At 38.1% G+C, this 17,375-nt stretch overlaps 1 protein-coding gene across 1 annotated transcript in view; it reads right to left on the reverse strand.

Moving 5' to 3' along the window:
* Window positions 1–10,402: 10,402 nt before the first annotated feature.
* The window catches only part of oprl1 (opiate receptor-like 1), a 49,815-nt gene continuing 42,842 nt past the window's right edge, over window positions 10,403–17,375 (reverse strand). Inside the window, exon 4 of the mRNA XM_073823133.1 lies at window positions 10,403–11,895. Within this exon, the coding sequence (XP_073679234.1) occupies window positions 11,372–11,895 (524 nt within the window). The 3' untranslated portion in view covers window positions 10,403–11,371. The remainder of the gene's footprint in view (window positions 11,896–17,375) is intronic.

The following is a 17,375-nucleotide window of genomic DNA, read 5'->3' on the forward strand; positions in this document are numbered from 1 at the left end:
TGTGAAAAGATGGATCTCAAAAGCATACAGATATTTTTGAAAAGGGTTCAAATATACAAAAATGCTGGAAAACCAAAGAATTTGTGGGACCTGAAGGATTTTCCTGAAGAACAGCAGGCAGTTTAAAGGACAAACAAGAGACTCATGAACAACTATCACTAAACAAAAAACAGCTGTGGATCATTTCAGGTAACAACACAGTATTAAGAATCAAGCGTATGTAAACTTTTGAACGGGGTCATTTTTCATAAATTCAACTATTATGTTCTCTTGTGGACTATATGGAAATGTCTTTTACGTGAAATATCTTATTCAGGTCAGTATTAAATAAACAATAACATGCATTTTGTATTAACCCTCTTATATTGGTCAAACAATTAACATTTTGCAGATTCTGCAAGGTGTATGTAAAACAAGCTTCCACAGGAATCCCCATTAGGATACTTTTAGGACTGGTTCCATATGGAGCTTATGATTAAATTTTCAGTAAGGATTCAGTAGGATTTTTTGACTAGGAGAAAGCTGTTAAAGAAAGTATCTTTCATATGTTAAAAAGTGCCGAAAGCCATGTCAATGCATCGAAGAGGAAATTCATCCGTGGGCTGGCGAACTCTGAGAAATGGGAAGTTACCTAACTCAAAACCACATCTTGCACCTCAAGTCTGTGACCGAAAGCATTAGCCTTTAGAGTCCCATCACTTAAATTTTACCGCAAACCATCCCTGTTATTCCTCTCTCCCAGAGGTTGTTAAAGCTTGTCATAATCAAGGAGAAAGGCTCCGTGACCTTCTGCTTTGACATTTCTGTCACTTGGCAATTGTATAGCAAGAACACCTGAGGGGGAAAGCCATGCAGGGGCTGGGTGAGACAGGGTCTTCGCTGGCAGTAATTTGACATTGGGCGATAAGTATAAACACAGTACATCATCCAGAGAAGCTGAAGAAAAGGAAGGAGAAAAACAGATCGTTCCATCACAGCATTGATTGCAGGAGGAAGTGATGGCTTTTACGCCTCTGCGTGGTTCGCTTCCCAAGTGGTCACTTAAAGGTCTGAGCTAAATGCATCAGAAAATTAGCCAGACACACTAGAAGAGTAATCTTGTCAAGTTTAGTAACCTCAATTAGATCTCAGAGACAGGAAAATAAAATAGCCATCAATTAATGTGCTTGTGTGCAATGTTTTCTCCTTTCAGCATGATTCTTAAAGGCACACAGGACAGTTGAATGTTTGGATCAGAGGTAAATAATGATATAAATACTGTTTCGTTTGTTTTCACTTAATGTATCGTCACTAGCCGCAGGGTTTAATTTGGTTTTGTCTGTGTATGTTTTTTTTACCCTCAAAGATTTGGTGCCCATTGACTACCATTATATGACTGACAGACTGCAACGATTTGAGTTAAAGATCTTTGTTTTTGTTCTACTGAAGAAACAAAGTCACCTACATCTTAGATGCCCTGGGGGTAAGGAGATAAACATCATATCTTCATTTTTAGGTGAACTAAGCGTTTAATGACAAAAGTTTCATTTTTGGGTGAGCTATCCCTTTAAATGCTCTTCCTCGCTTTCAACAGGATAATGAGAGGAGCTAACATGGTGAAGCATATGATTGCTTTTTCAATCATAAGAGCTTGATATTCACTGCGACTGTCACTGATATAAGAGTTGGACAATGCTAGTGAAAATGATGGTGGTTTGACTGGACTTCAGCCAGTCAAATTCTCTGCAAAATGTACTAAGAGTAGGACAATATTTTAATTTAAAAAAAAAAATCAAACCACTGACAGACACATTTGTTTGTTTAACAAATGCCTACTGCATTAATCAAACTCTTGACAATTACAAGCAATTTAACAATACCACTGATTGATTTAATTTACCATCAACAGAACATTTGAATGAGTCTGTTTGAGTGCATTCATTTTAAGGGAAAATGTTTATTTAAAAAGTTTTTAAAAAATTATATTTTGTCATTTTAAAACCTGTATGACCTTTTTGTGGAACACAGCTGGAGAAATAACATAAGTAAATGCTGACCACAGTTGTCAAAAACGATTTCCGAGGCAAGATTGCCAGTGGATGAAAACTTGAACTTAAAGGATTAGTTCACTTCCAGAATAAACATTATTGATAATTTACTCACCCCCCATGTCATCCAAGATGTTCATGTCTTCCGTTCTTCAGTCGAAAAGAAATGAAGGTTGTTGAGGAAAATATTCCAGGATTTTTCACCATGCAGTGAACTTCAATGGGGATCAACGAGTTGAAGGTCCAAATTGCAATTTCAATGCAGCTTCAAAGGGCTCTACACAATGCCAACCAAAGAATAAGGGTCTTAATTAGCAAAAAGATTGGTCGTTTAAAAAAAAAAAAAAAAAACTGTATACTTTTTAATCACAAATGTTCATTTTGCACTAGCTCTGTGATGAGCCTCTATAACTTTATGTTATGTTATACATTATGTAATCACCTTGGAAAGGTCATGCGTGGTTAGTTCTTCATCTGTGTACTCCAGTTTAAAAAGGTAGAGTAGCACGAAAAACAAATTTTCTCCTCCAAATTCAAAATCGTCCGACATTGTTGTTTTACCTTTTTTTGTAAAAGGCGTTTGACTTTCTTTGCACGTTCACTTTGTAGACAATGGGTCAGTACTTCCACCTTTCCAATGTGACTTCATAATGCATGAGTTCGAGCTAGTGCAAGACGAGCATATGTCGTATATATATATATATATATATATATATTTTTTTTTTTTTTTTTACTGTTATTCTCACTCTTATTCCTCAGCTGGGATCATGTAGAGCCCTTTCAAGCTGCATTGAAACTGCAATTTGGACCTTCAACCTGTTGGCCCCCATTGAAGTCCACTATATGGAGAAAAAATCCTGGAATGTTTTCCTCAAAAACCTTAATTTATTTTTGACTGAATAAAGAAAGACATGAACATCCATCTCGGATGACATGAGGGTGAGTAAATTACCAGGACATTTTTATTCTGGAAGTAAACTAATAATTTATGTTTGTTAGTCACAAAGATATTATATGGCTTTAGAGACTTTAGTACACAAGTCATATGGACTATTTGTCAAGCTCCAAAAATACATATATCTGTGGTCAACATCTATTTTTATCCACCTTTTTCTTCAACGGGGAAGTAAGCTTATAGGTGAGACTTCCAGTATATTATCCGCTTAGGGAAATAACAAGAAGAATAACAATGTGCAGTAAACTGTAAAACTGTTTGCACTACAAACTAGTGTGTTTATAATTAAGATAACACATTACAATAATATGCTAAGAAACACCAATTTGCAATATCAAGCAGAAAAACAAGCTGTTTTGTACATCTAACAAATTGCTGAACGCCCAACTCTAATGTGAAGAAAAATGTTGATAGAAAAGAGCAACATTGACATTCTGCTAAACGTCTCATTTTGTGTTCCACACAAAAGATGATGACGATTAAGTAATAACAGAATGTTCATTTTGAGTGAACACATCCTCAAACTTTGCTAATCTATTAGTAATGCTGGCAAGAGAGACTGGTAGACGGCTGCATGCAGCACATTGCACAGGATATGACTAGGTAATGAGCAACAGGGGAAATATGACTTCAGACGTGACATTTTGTGTTTGTGTGGCATGCATATTTAATACTGTACTCCTCATTAAGACTCAATATTCAGACAAAACAGGTAAAGAAAAGACCAAAACAAAGAAATCGTGTGGCGTCGGTGCAGGGAAATATTAAAGCTCTCATTGCTTCCTAGCGCACTGCAGCCTGATGTGAAAGTGGCCATGTCATATCTTAGCGCATGATAAGCTAGCAGTCCAACAGGATATGCAGGGAAGCGTATTATCATGCTCTAATGCGTATAGCATGTATTTGTGGGTGCATACGGCACGTGAGCATAATGGTGCTCGCTGCGGCAAGGGTTTGATGTTGATGCCTGTGGGCGTTAGAAATGTTACCCTGGGGGAACGATCTACACATGATCAAAATACATCAGAGAGATAAAGTGATAGCAGGAGAGAGTGAATAATAACAGTTTTGAGAGCCTTACATAAAATAAAATGAGCTCTAACACAAGCATAGATATACACACAAACACACACTTGCATGAACATGATATAATTACTCACTAAAGTGAGGCAGGTGGCCAGATCCAAGCCCTTAATTGAAGCATTAGTGAAGGTTGCTTGTTACCGCCATAATGATTCTGTGAGATCAAGAGAGCGTGAACAGGTCATAAAAAGGGTCCATAAATTAACTTGTGTGTAATTGAGTCCCATGGACCGCGTTTGAAAGCTAATGGTTTTCATACACATATTTTTTGACCCGCAGTGACTTTGAAGAAGCATCATATTGACATCGAATTACTTTAGGTCACTTACAAACAGCAAGCTTCAAAGTGCAGCGCCTAAATATAGTTTCGTGTGTGTACGCAACACGAGTCACTCCGAAACTGAAACTGAGTTCAGCGTCAGTTCGGCGTCTTGTGGATGTGAACAAGAAACGCCAACAGTTCAGCCCGTTTAATAACCGCTATTTTAAACTAAAGTAATATTAGCGACCAAAGACGCATTATGAACCATAACCACCGCTGACTGAGGCGTAGTGTTTTGGTTATGCGTGTAAAGTGGCGGCTTTTAAACAACGTGCTCTCTTTAAATCCTATGGTTTTCAACAAAAATAGCAGGTGGGAGAAACTACAGTGGAAACTGGAAAGAGAAAGTATTGCGACTTGTAAATGAGGAAAAACACGTACCTCTGTGTGTATGATTTCCTATGGGAAGTAAACTGTGCCAAAAATGAATCAGTTTGATGTTGCTGCAGGTTGGTATAAAAGCCCGTTTCCGCCATTGAATTAAAAAAATACAACACATAATACACGCAATTGCAAATATATAAATTAAAATTCTGCGAACAGTCTTTTTCCCCCATCAAAACCAGACTTATAACTCACAATTGCGAGTTTATATCTCACAATTCTGAGAAAAAGTCCAAAAAAAGTGAGAATTGTTCGTTTTTATCTTGTAATTTATACTTTATTTCAAGCAATTGTGAGTTTATATCACGCATTTCTAAAAAAAAAAAAAAAACTGAATTGTGTCTTTATATCTCACAATTCTGACTTTAGAACTCGCAATTGTGAGTTTATATCACACAATTATGAGAAAAAAAACAATCACAATTGTGACTTTATATCTGGCAATTCTGACTTTAGAACTCACAATTGCAAGTTTATATCTCCCAATTCCGAGAAAAAAAAAGTCAGAATTGCGAGTTTGTGTCATGCAATTCTGAGAAAATAATTCAGAATTGTGAGAGAAAAAGTCGCAATTACCTTTTTCAATTTTTATTCAGTGGCGGAAACAGGCTTCTAAACATTGGAGTATTCCATATCCCATTTTTTTTTTTATCACTACACCTCAAGCCATGTGTTGTCTGCTGAATATGCCTCCTTATGAAATTAGTAGTATCTCCAAATTCTCAAGTATTCATTAACTAGAAAGAAGCCAAATGACTTAGATGAGCCTACTACTTCTGCAAGAATCTTAAACGGAATGTTCACCCAAAAATGGAAATTCTGTCATTAGGCTAATTACTCACATGTCCAAACCTGTAACCTGAAGAGAAGAAATTAGCTTCTTAAAATTAAGGTTGAACCGCTGATGTCACATGGACTTTTTTAACAATGTCCTTACCACTTTTCTAGGCCTTGAACGTGGTGGTTGTGTTGCTGTCTATGCAGGGTCAGAAAGCTCTCAGATTTTATCAAAAATATCTTAATTTGTGTTCCGAACTAAGCTCTTATGGGTGTGAAATGACATGAGGGTGAGTAATTAATGACAGAGTTTTTATTTTGGGACAAACTATATCTTTAAGTCTGCATCTGATGGGACACTTTATTATCCCATGAGACCACAGGAGAGAATTTGTGAATGGCAGTGAAGTGACAACTGATGCTTAAAGTTCATCTAACTAAAAAAAGTGCATAATAACTACTTTTTAGGTTCCCTGAACATTATCCAACTACACTACCTAACCAAAAGTCTGTGAATGTTTAAATCAACATGTTTTAATGGGCCTCTTAAGCAAGGTCCATATAAAAATGGTTGACAAAGTTAGGTGTGGATGAACAAAGCCCAGACCTGTACCACACAAAGAGCTTTGGGATGAATTGGAATGGAGATTGTGAACTGGACCCAACCGGATCTCCTAGTAAAACATAAATAGTTTATGAGGCAGTGGTTTTAATTTGCCAAACTATGAAATACTTACAAATTGGGATGAGACTGTGTTGGCCAGATCCTATCACGAACCGATGCTCTTGTGTCTGAAAAGAAGCAAACCCCCATAATCTGTCATCTATTGTACATCGTGCTTCACGATGACATAGAAGAACATTTTTTGTCTAAATGGTTCCATAAAGAACCTTTAACATCTGAAGAACCTTTCTGTAGTTATAAGAAGGTTCTTCAGATTATAAACAAATAAGAAAGAGATGGGTTTTTTAAACTTTGACTGAATGGTTCTTTGTGGAACCAAAAATGGTTCTTCTATGGCATCACTGTGAAGAACCTTTTAAAGCACCTTATTTTTAACAGTGTAAAATCTTCCCAGAAAGACTAACTCACTATCAATTCCCATGCTTTTAAAATTCAATGCATTCACATATTGTATATGTGTTTTTAATATACATTTGGCCATATGCAGCTGCTAAACTGATCAAGCCTGTAATCCCACTGTGATTTATTCATCTAACTAGAAAAACTGTCTGCAGCAAGATCAACACACGCTTGAGAAAAAACAGCAGAGACCTACTTCTAATTTAATCTCCTATATCACAAACTTATATCAAAACATTTCCCCTAGTCCACATTACACCGAAATGGGAAATAAGACGGGGCTGAGAAATCAAGTTGCCATGGCAACGGAAATGAAAACATCAAATATTGATGAAATGCAACAGGAAACGGGGCTACCTAGTGTTGGGCATACAGTATGTCTCATTTTGAGAGCGTGATTGTTTGATTTCGTAGTTAGCACTTGAACAAATACAGTATGTGTGGGTCGCAAACCCACCTACAACCATTCAGGTTCTGTTTTAACCTGTAAGTGCAAAATAAGAAAATATATTATTTTCATTTATTTATTTATTATATGCCTAGCATGGAGCTGCAGAAAAACAGGTTACGGGTGTATATGAAGCATCAACATACTGTATATAGACGAAAATGACTGAGTGCAAAGCAACAGTGTACGTAATGTTTGAATTACATCCTAAATAGCTGTACAGTTGCGTCCCTGTTTTCATTATGAAACTGCAATCACTAAAAGAGTGAAACAGGACATAAAGGTTAAAGATTTGGGCTTTGAGCCTAAAAATGGATGATTCCAACTATGGCAATTACAGCAGGGATACCAACAACCGACTGGCAAATCTCAATCATTTTTGTAAATCTTAAGGAACATCCAAGGTTTTGTTTTCTTTAACAAGCACAAACTGATCTGTGAAAAGAAGCCCCATGGCAGACATACATGCTGTGCAGAGTGATTGAGGTGCCACTCAATATGAATGCATCTCATTTACACATTTTTAGTTGTGAAATACAGCTGCAAGATAACGTACGTGGACCCTTTGTTACAAAATGTTATTTGACCTTCAGCTAAGTCATATGCAGTGTGCTCAAACCAATAACGCACAAACAACTATACATTTTAATGTATATATTGAACCCACTGTGTAAACGTTCAAAGTGCAGAGTAGAAAAAGATTGTGAATCACTAGGGTTGGAGCTGCTTTGTTGCCTAAGGGCCCGGACAGCTTGATATCATTGAAAAAATGAATGAATGAATTCCCAGTTTATCAGGACATTTAGCAGGAGAATAAAAGCCCATCTGTCCTCCATTTGAAACTCAAGAGAACTGGGGTGATGCAACAGCACCACGACCCAAAGCACAAGAGCAAATCAACAGCAAATATGCTTCCTGATGTGGCTCGGTCAGTGTCCTGACCTCAATTCGAGTGAGATGTCTTGGCATGACCTCAAAACAGCCACCAGGCATCCCAAGAATATTGCTGACCTGAAAAGTTTTGTGAAAAGGAATGGTGCAAAATTCCTTCCAACTGTTGTGAAGGCCTGATACGCAATTGAAAATGTTTGTGGAGGTTATTGTGGGTCAAACTGTTATTAAATCCACCCTGCACAGTGTAAGTTTACAGTGTGTTCCAAAAAGCCATAAAATGAATTTTATATCCACCTTATTCTTCAACGCAGAAGTAAGCCTGTTGGCAAGACTTTCAGTTCATTAGCCGCTATAGGGAAATAATGAGAAGAATAACAACGTGCAGTAAACGGTAAAACTGTTTGCACTACAAACCAGTATGTTCATAATTAGGATAATATATGTTAATACAATATGGTAAGACACAACAATTTGTAATATCAATCAGGGAAAAAAGCTGTTTTGCACAGCTAAAAATACACATTTTTATGTTGCAGCCTTATGTTAAACTGCTATAAATACTTTTTTTTCCCCACCTTAACCTACCCTACTTACACCATAATGTCAAAGCACAAAACAGTTTTGTAACAACTTTGCAAATTTATTAGAAATAAAACACTGAAATTATTCAATTGCATAAGTATTCATACCCTTATCTGACAGTTAAAATTTAGCTCAGGAGCGTTCATATCTCTTGTAGATGTTCCTACACTTAGAGTGGAGTTAAACTGTGGCAAATTCATTTGAATAAGTATGATTTAGAAAGGCACACACCTCTCAGAAAAGATCTAACAACTGAAAATGAATATCAGAGCAAAATCCAAGCCCTGAGGTCAAAATAACTGCCTGTAGAGTTCAGAAACAGGCTTGCGTCAAGGGACAACTCTGCGGAAGAGTTCAGAAAAATATTCTGCTGCATTGAAGGTTCACAGAAGCATGTAGCCTCCATTATCCATAATGGAAGACACTTTGGACTCCTCCTAGAGCTGGCCTCCTGGTCAAATGGAGAAATTGTTGGAAAAAGGGTCTTAGTTAGACTGGTGACTAAGAAGCTGATGGTCACTTTAGTTGATCTCTATGATCGTATATGCAGATGTAAGAAACTTACAGAAGGACAAACATCCACGCAACACTCAACTAATCAATCCTCTCCTCAATGAAGACACATGAAAACCCACTTGGAATTTAGAAAAAAGCATCATGTTTGAAGGAAACCAAGCACTGCTCATCACCTGCAGAGTACCATCCTAAAAGCAAAGTGTGCTGGTAGCAGCCTCTGAGTAGAAGGAAAGCTCAATGCACCAAAATATTGAGATAGCCTTAATAAAAAACCCAGTCCAGAGCATTCAGAACCTCAGACTGGGCAGAAGGTTGACATTCCAACAGGAAAATGACCCTAAGCACACAGCAAGAGTGGCTTATAGACAACTCTGTGAATGTCCTTGAGTGGCCCAGCCAGAGCCTTGCCTTGAACGCAATCAGATATTTCTGGAAGAATCTGAAAATGTCTGCTAGACCCCATCCAAGCTGACAGAGCTTGAGAGGTGAAGAGGTGAAGAATGGCAGATAATTGCCAAATGCTGATATGCAAAACTTGTCTCATTATACTGAAGGTGCTTCAACTAAGTACTGAGTTAAGGGTATGAATACTTATGCAATGTACTTTATAAATAAATTTGCAAAGTTGTCACAAATCAGTTTTTTGCTTTGTCATTATGGTGTATGGACTGTAAATTGATGTGGGAAAAAATAATTTAAAGCAGTTTAACATAAGGCTGCGACATAAAACATGAAAAAAAAAAAAATTAAGGAGTATGAATACTTTCACAAGGCACTGTAGTTGAACACGGATAACACCGGAAGCCAGACCCATAAAATTTACAAATGGCTGTCCCCGCTCTTATGGGAAAAATAAGGTGGATAGGTTATTTTTTTAAACTGACTATTATGGGTCATTACTGTTTGTTATGACCCAGATCAGACCAAATTTACAGTGGTTTCGTTTACTTTTTCCTGCAAGTGAAATCAAAATTATCAGCTTGTTATGTCATCAGGATCTTTCAAAATAACATGCCGTGGGAATGTTTAATCATAAACAGTGCTTTACAGCCATAGAAGTGCCTTTTAATAACTGCTCTTTAATAAGTATGCAGAAGAGAAAAGGATTTCCCAAACAGGCTGTGTAAACGTCCATAGCACTAGCTGGCATTTAATGTCAGTCCATCAGTATATGGTCCCACCAGTCCATAAATACGCAAGTAGATAATCAGCCAATCAATGCAGCAAACAATCACAATACCAAGTTAAAGTTTACAGGAATAAGCATTAGGTGTACAATATATCTATATTCCACTGACACTTTTAATATATATATATATATATATATATATATATATATATATATTGTGTATTTCTTTAATTTGACGTAAATAGTCTTTTTTCACATTCAGTGGTCTGTGATGTAAACCCATGACAATGCTGGCTCTTTGTTGTCTGTCTCATCGAGAAGAATCGTTATATCCGTTATGTAGTAACAAAGCAAGATACAGAGCGAAGCAGAAAACATTCAAGAAACATTCGAGGTACCGCTGACTGACGTCTTCAACAATGCAAAGCCTCGAACGTGATAAACTTCATGTTATGCACATATATAATAGAACACTACAGCAACTGTTTTGCGATACATTAAGTATTTTTAAGCCTCAGTCTGTGCTACCAAACATACAAGTATATAAAATATTTTTGCTTATTGTACAGTCAAACCAAGAAAAATATCAACTTTTTTCTTTTTTTTTTAAATAACAATCAGGCTTTACAAGTCTTTGTAGTTTCAGATTGAGTGTCATAACCGTATATAGTTATATAATACACAGTACTGTCCATTTACTATATACTGTTTATACACTATATATACTCTATAGTGTATATAGTACAGTCCAACACTTGGCAATACCACAAAAATGATACACTTAATCTGTAGGTTCAGATGTATGTTTAAGGCCATGAAATTCTACAGTCTCAAGAAACATTGATTGTTGTAAAGAGAGACATAAAAAGCATCTGTACAAGGCTGTGACACTGAACGACAAAGTGTAATAATTCTTGAATAAGAACAAAACCGTAGACAATAACATCCAAATCCAATTAAGACACTGTAAAGTGAGCCCCTTTGTCCCTAAAAGGGCGTGTCGTTTACTTCGACTCCGCCCCCACTCCTAGCCCAACCCTTTCCCCCGCCCACCAGGCGGAGGTGACTGTGGTGCTAGAGTGTTGTAATCTGAGTCAACTCAGAGTTTGAGTTTCCTGTCCCTGGATTGGGTTGAGGCTCAGGGCTGACCAGGGGCAGCTCCACGCCTAGTCATGCAGGATTACTGTTCCCGTCCGCAGTCTTGCAGTTGTAGGCCACCTCACGTGCGATGTTGCGCATGCGGCTCGACTGCTGCGTGTCGAGGCCAAACGGCGAGGGGTGGCAGAACTCGCGGAAGCAGCGCTTGAAGTTTTCATCGAGGAATGCGTAGAGAACGGGGTTCAGGCTGCTGTTGACGTAGCCCAGGGCGATGCAAAAGTGCATGAACACCACCGTCTGGACGCTGCCCAAGTTGAAGCCTAACGACTGCGCCAGGGCCATGATCTGGATGGGCGTCCAACACACAACGAAGGCCGCGACCACCACCAGAACCATGCGCGTGATGCGCCGAAGGTTGCGATCTTTCTCCTTGGACCCCGATAGGATTCGGACGCTACGGAGACGTTTCACCATGAGGCTGTAGCACACGCTGATGATCGCCACAGGAACCAGGAAGGAGAGCAGGAAAACACACGTCCCGAAAACTGGGTCCCAATAACTGCGAGGATCCGGGAGAACCAAGATGCACTCGATGCCTGTGTGGAAAGAAAAATACAACAAATCACAATTAGTAGAATTACAATGAAATTTAATGAAAGTCATTTAACTGTAATTTAAAGGATTAGTTCACTTCTAGTCATCCAAGATGATTCATGTCTTGCTTTCTTCAGTCGAAAAGAAATTAAGGTTTTTGAGGAAAACATTCCAGGATTTTTCTACATATATCAATGGATTGAGGGTGCAAATTGCAGTTTCAATGCAGCTTCAAAGGGCTCTACACGATTCCAGCCAAGGAATAAGGGTCTTATTTATCAAAACGATTGGTCGTTTTTTTTTTTTTTTTTAATAATATACTTTTTAGCCACAAATGCTCGTCTTGCATTAGCTCGACTTCAAACTTTGTGTAAACACATTGGAAAGGTCATGTGTAGCATAGGTTGGAAGTAGCTACCCAGTGTTTACAAAGTGAATGTGCAAAGAAAGTCAAACGCTCTTTTAAAAAACAGGTAAAACTACAACGTCAAACGAGCCCTTTGAAGCTGCACTGAAACTGCAATTCAGACCTTCAACCCACTGATCCCCATTGAAATCCACTATATGGAGAAAAATCCTGGAATGTTTTCCTCAAAAACCTTAATTTCTTTTCGACTGAAGACAGCAAGACATAAACATCTTAGATGACATGGGGATAAATTCTCAGGAAATATTTATTGTAGAAGTCGAAACAATGTTTGACAAGAAAAAATAGAATGCTGGCCTTACAAAGCCATGGTTCCGAAAAGATAAATGTTTAGAACACAGACAGACAGACAGACAGACAGACAGACAGACAGACAGATTAGAATATTACAGCGTATTTAATCTAAAATTAAAAAAAAAAAAAAAGTTAATAGTGCTCCTCAATAATATTGAGTTCTTTACAGATTCAACATGCCCTTTTCAGAAAATGTTGTTTTTCACAGTTAATCATTTTCTCCTTGCCACTCCTCTTGACATTTTTGACAACCTACCTCTGAGAGCATTAAAAGCCTCTCCATTCCTGAGACATGTGAATTCAGACTTACTGTGAGCTACATCAACACTCCCATGAAACAGCCGTCAATCGTTCATGCCTGGTCTTTTACCCGTCTTGGTTGAAAAGCATTAGGGTTCTAGATGTTGCCCAGAGTTTTGAACTGTGGAATAATTTCTGGTCTAAGTTATTTTGGCCTTAAACTGCCCACTTAGATAGGAAGAACACACCTGAGCAGCATGTACAGTGACCAACCTTCCTTTTGTTTTTAAGTGCTGTTTAAATTAGATCATACCACAATAATCAAGCAAAACAGAAAATAAAACTCTTCAAATACTGTAGGAGTTTACATGAACAGTCTGAGAGAAAACAGTAACCTTTTTAATATTTTCTTAAAGATGAATTAAGGCCTTGAAGCTTCAATCCTACCTTTGTTATTTTATTTATTTTTATTTATTTATTTTCCTTCTGCCCTGGCCCACACACTAACATTTCAAAAGCACAATACTCTGCAATGTAAGAATTTATCTTGCAGCCAATATTGTGCACTAAACACAAAATACAAAAACCTTTACCAGCATTTATAAGGCAACCTTCAACTAGGTAAGATCATCAATGTCTTTACAGGCCTTATGTTTACTAAAAGATACAAAATGTTATACATTTATATATCAGTGTACATTTATATAACATTTTAGGGGTATAATGCATTACAAAAATCATAGATTGAATAATTTTTCAAATCAGCAAGAAATTTTCAGACAACTTTTGTTGTTTGACTAACATACAGACAGCAGCAGGTTCATTAGGCTACTTTATGCATGGATTCAGTATACTGTTACACATGAAAGACATAACTAATTGTGTTTACATAAATACTGATTGAGATTTTGAGAATTTGTATGTGTCTGTTTAAAGGGATCCCAGAGTATCAAGACTTGTATGGCTTAATATAACATAAATAATGTCCCTTACTGAAATATGTAGCAGGAAACCCAAGAAAAATGTACATTTTTTTAAAAAAATCCACACTGTTTTATACATATTTTAGACTATGGGGGGCACCATTATTTCGATGACGTAAAACGGTTGCACTACAACTCTGAAGACAAAACTCAGAAAATAAAATACTGATACGATGCCACACTGTGAGGCTTTTAGTTGCAATTTTTAGTCACATGGCAACAAAAGAAAGCGATGTTAGTCTTCACTGCTTTTCCTAGCGATAAGAAGAGGAGAAAAGAATGGGAAGATGCCTGTTGACGAATAAAACTTTCTAAAGACCTGCGTCTTTGTTCTCTCCACTTTAGCCCTGGTGCCATTGAGGCTTTTAGTCGACCAGAGCTACTGAAAGAGCTTACAAATGGCAGAGACAAGAAACGCTAGATGCCATCCTGGCAGGATATAAACATGTCGACGCTTGTCATGACCCTGCAGACACTGCAGGAGCTTCTTAGCACGGATTTCACTCGATATCTGGGGGCGTTTAGACTCCTTGTGGGAAAAAATCAATGGTATGGCATTTGGTTTAAACCTACACTTATATCCATTGCCACCTGTAAACTCTTTCAGTAGCTGTGCCTATCGTATCAGTATTTTATTTTCCGAGTTGTGTTGCGGTAAAAATAGCAACAGGTAGCGCCAGTAGCTCACCGAGTACAACCATTTGACGTCAACGAAATAATGGTGCCCCCCATAGTCCAAATATGTATAAAACAATCTGGATTTTTTAAATTACGTAAATCGTTTATGGGTTTTCTACTACATATTTCAGTAAGAGACAATATTTACATTATATTCAGCCATGCAAGTTTTAATACCCAGGATTTCCCTTAAAAACAACAATGCGCAAAAGAGAACTAAAGTCTGTGTTCATGCAAGTTCCAAATTGAGTTATCTTTCGTGTTGAATGTTTCAAATAGCAAGACTTAAAAAGGTGTGCAAATGATTAACTAGCATCATCACTCTATGATGGTTAAACTTTGCAATTAATCTGCGAGGCATGTGGTACAAAAACAGTACAGAAGTATATCATTAACCCATTTATCATGACCTTGTTTGAATATTTATATGCACCCCACAATGTAGTCTTATATATCTCTGCCAATCTTGCCAGCAAAGCAACTTATGCAAGCTATGAGTGGATTTTCATCATTCTGCTCCAAAGTTGCTCCTATCACATCTGCACACAAGTGGCAATCTGCAATGCACTGCAGAGAAATGACTCTTCCATACATAACCTTTTTCTTTCTCTCCACTAAAGTCAATCGTATTGCAGGATCATTTCTAAGGCATTTCAAAATTGCTTTGTATTCTTTTCATCCAAATCCAGTCACTCAAATCACATCAGTAAAACAGCAGGATTTTGACAAGCACAGATCTCCATGCAGTCTTCAAAGCCTAGTGAAACAGACTGGAAAAATATTTTTTAACTGGCTGGCATTAGCTATATGCGCAAGTAATGGAATTACATGCAAACCATACAGCAGTTTTCAGTGTTTCTGTATTTATATGGTCTCACCAATATGGAACATGTAATTCATCATTTGCCATGTTGTGACCAAGCAACTCCCGCAGAATCGAGCGCTTTCACAGTGATTTATGAATCACTGTTGCAGGTCCAGTTGTTTGTTTGAAAGCTATTTCAAGATGGAACAGCTTTGCTGAGAACCTAAACATGGAATTAATGGCTACACGGCTGGACATTTGTTTACAGACATTCGTCCACATCCCTGTACCTCCGAATCTCTGTCATCCTCCCTCTCTCTGCTTCTGTCTGTCTTTCCCTGCAGTGTCAAAGAGAGCAGAACGCAACTTGCATGAAGTGATGAATAAATAAATATGTTGCAGTCTGGCAGTAGAGGAGAGGAGAGAGAGTGTTACGAAAGAAAGCTGTCTGAACATTCTGCTGGGAGGAACACTGATCATCTGAGCACTGCGTGTCCAACCAGTTTTTATTATTTTCATCAAACTCTATATACAGTAAAGCACACTGGTGTTGATTGAACCTATTTAGGGGGGCTTCTACTACCTGTCTTTTATCTCAGCCCCCTAAGGTTCTGCTATTAATTCAGCTGTCAGCACCCTTAAAAATCTGTGATTATGTGATTTCCCTTCACGCTTGGTGAACAGAGGTGCAGTAAGCTGTCAGAGCAATTAAACGGTACATTAAACTATTTACACTTTTCATCACTCTGCCAATGTCTAGAAGAAAACACAATCCTTAAAGTAATGAACTTGTGTCATCCAAACAACAAAGCAAAAAAACACCAAGACAATGCTGAAAATGGTGTTCTCTTGAACTTTCCATTCATTAAAGGCATGTGTAATATTTTTTTATTAAAGTATCCAAAAAACACGACAACAGTGATGTATAGTTAAGTTGTGTACTTGCATAAGCCCAAATGTTTCTAATAATGTTTAAAGAGAAATTAGAATTTAACTAGTGTAACAAACTTTGGCCTGCCAATTATTCCAAACACCCTGAATTTCCAGTTTTATTTTGCAGAAAACATGGAAACACCAAAGATGCTTTATGATGTTTCATTAACAAAGTTCGGGAGAAGCGCGTCAGATACTTAGCGTAAACAGCACAAGAGGAGCCCACTCAAGTCAATCAGCGCCATAGGTTTAAATACAGCGGACTCACCTCCATTCACTTGATGGTTTATCAGTAACTGGTTCGCCCGTCCGCTACTACGTCGCAAAGACAAACTGCCACAAGAGAAGACGATTCCGACTCTCCTCCGGCCGGCTCCAGGACCGTGTCTTCCCCGCATTTCGCTTCAATTGAGCCCCAGGCCTCATCTCGCGGCCGCCGCTCGGCCCAGACCGCCTCACAACGCCTCGGCCTGCCCTCGCCTCCATCGGCGAGAACACCAGCCGATTCCCCAGCATCATCCGCTCGGTCAGGCAATCAATTCCGCCCATAGACAAACGGACTATGGCGAGTATGAAACTAGCGCTGGCAAAATCCGATGTCCAGCCTTCACGCAAGTTAAACAAAACAGAATTATTTAACTTGTACAATAATCTGCAACTAACTAAACCTCTAACCCCGAAGTCGACCAAAAGGAAACACAAACCTCCGGCCGCGCCGACGCCAATGTCTTTCTCCCGTGCGAGGCCTCTCACAGGGCTGGGAATCGATTCCAAAGAATCGATTCCGAAGCATTAGGAATCGAGAGTCGATTCCAAGTTTGGAATCGATCCCATCAAGGGGAATTGACTCCTTATTCAGAGCCGTGTTCAGTTCAACAACTTATATCTATGTACATAGATGCCTGTCAAACGAAAGACTGCATCCCACGAAGGCTGCATATCTCAGCTGCTAGTCATCAAATGTTGCCGAACGTTTTCGGCGATCCATGAAAATAAACTGAATGAAACGATCATTACAGAGCTCGTCTGAAGCACCCATTAATTCGGCTCTTGCTCACTGATAATTATTAAAATTCTGTTAGATCGTTTTAATAAACTAGTCCAAAAAACTATAAGTTATTT

This window comes from Garra rufa, chromosome 18 (assembly GCF_049309525.1).
Source record: "Garra rufa chromosome 18, GarRuf1.0, whole genome shotgun sequence".
Lineage (NCBI taxonomy): Eukaryota > Metazoa > Chordata > Actinopteri > Cypriniformes > Cyprinidae > Garra > Garra rufa.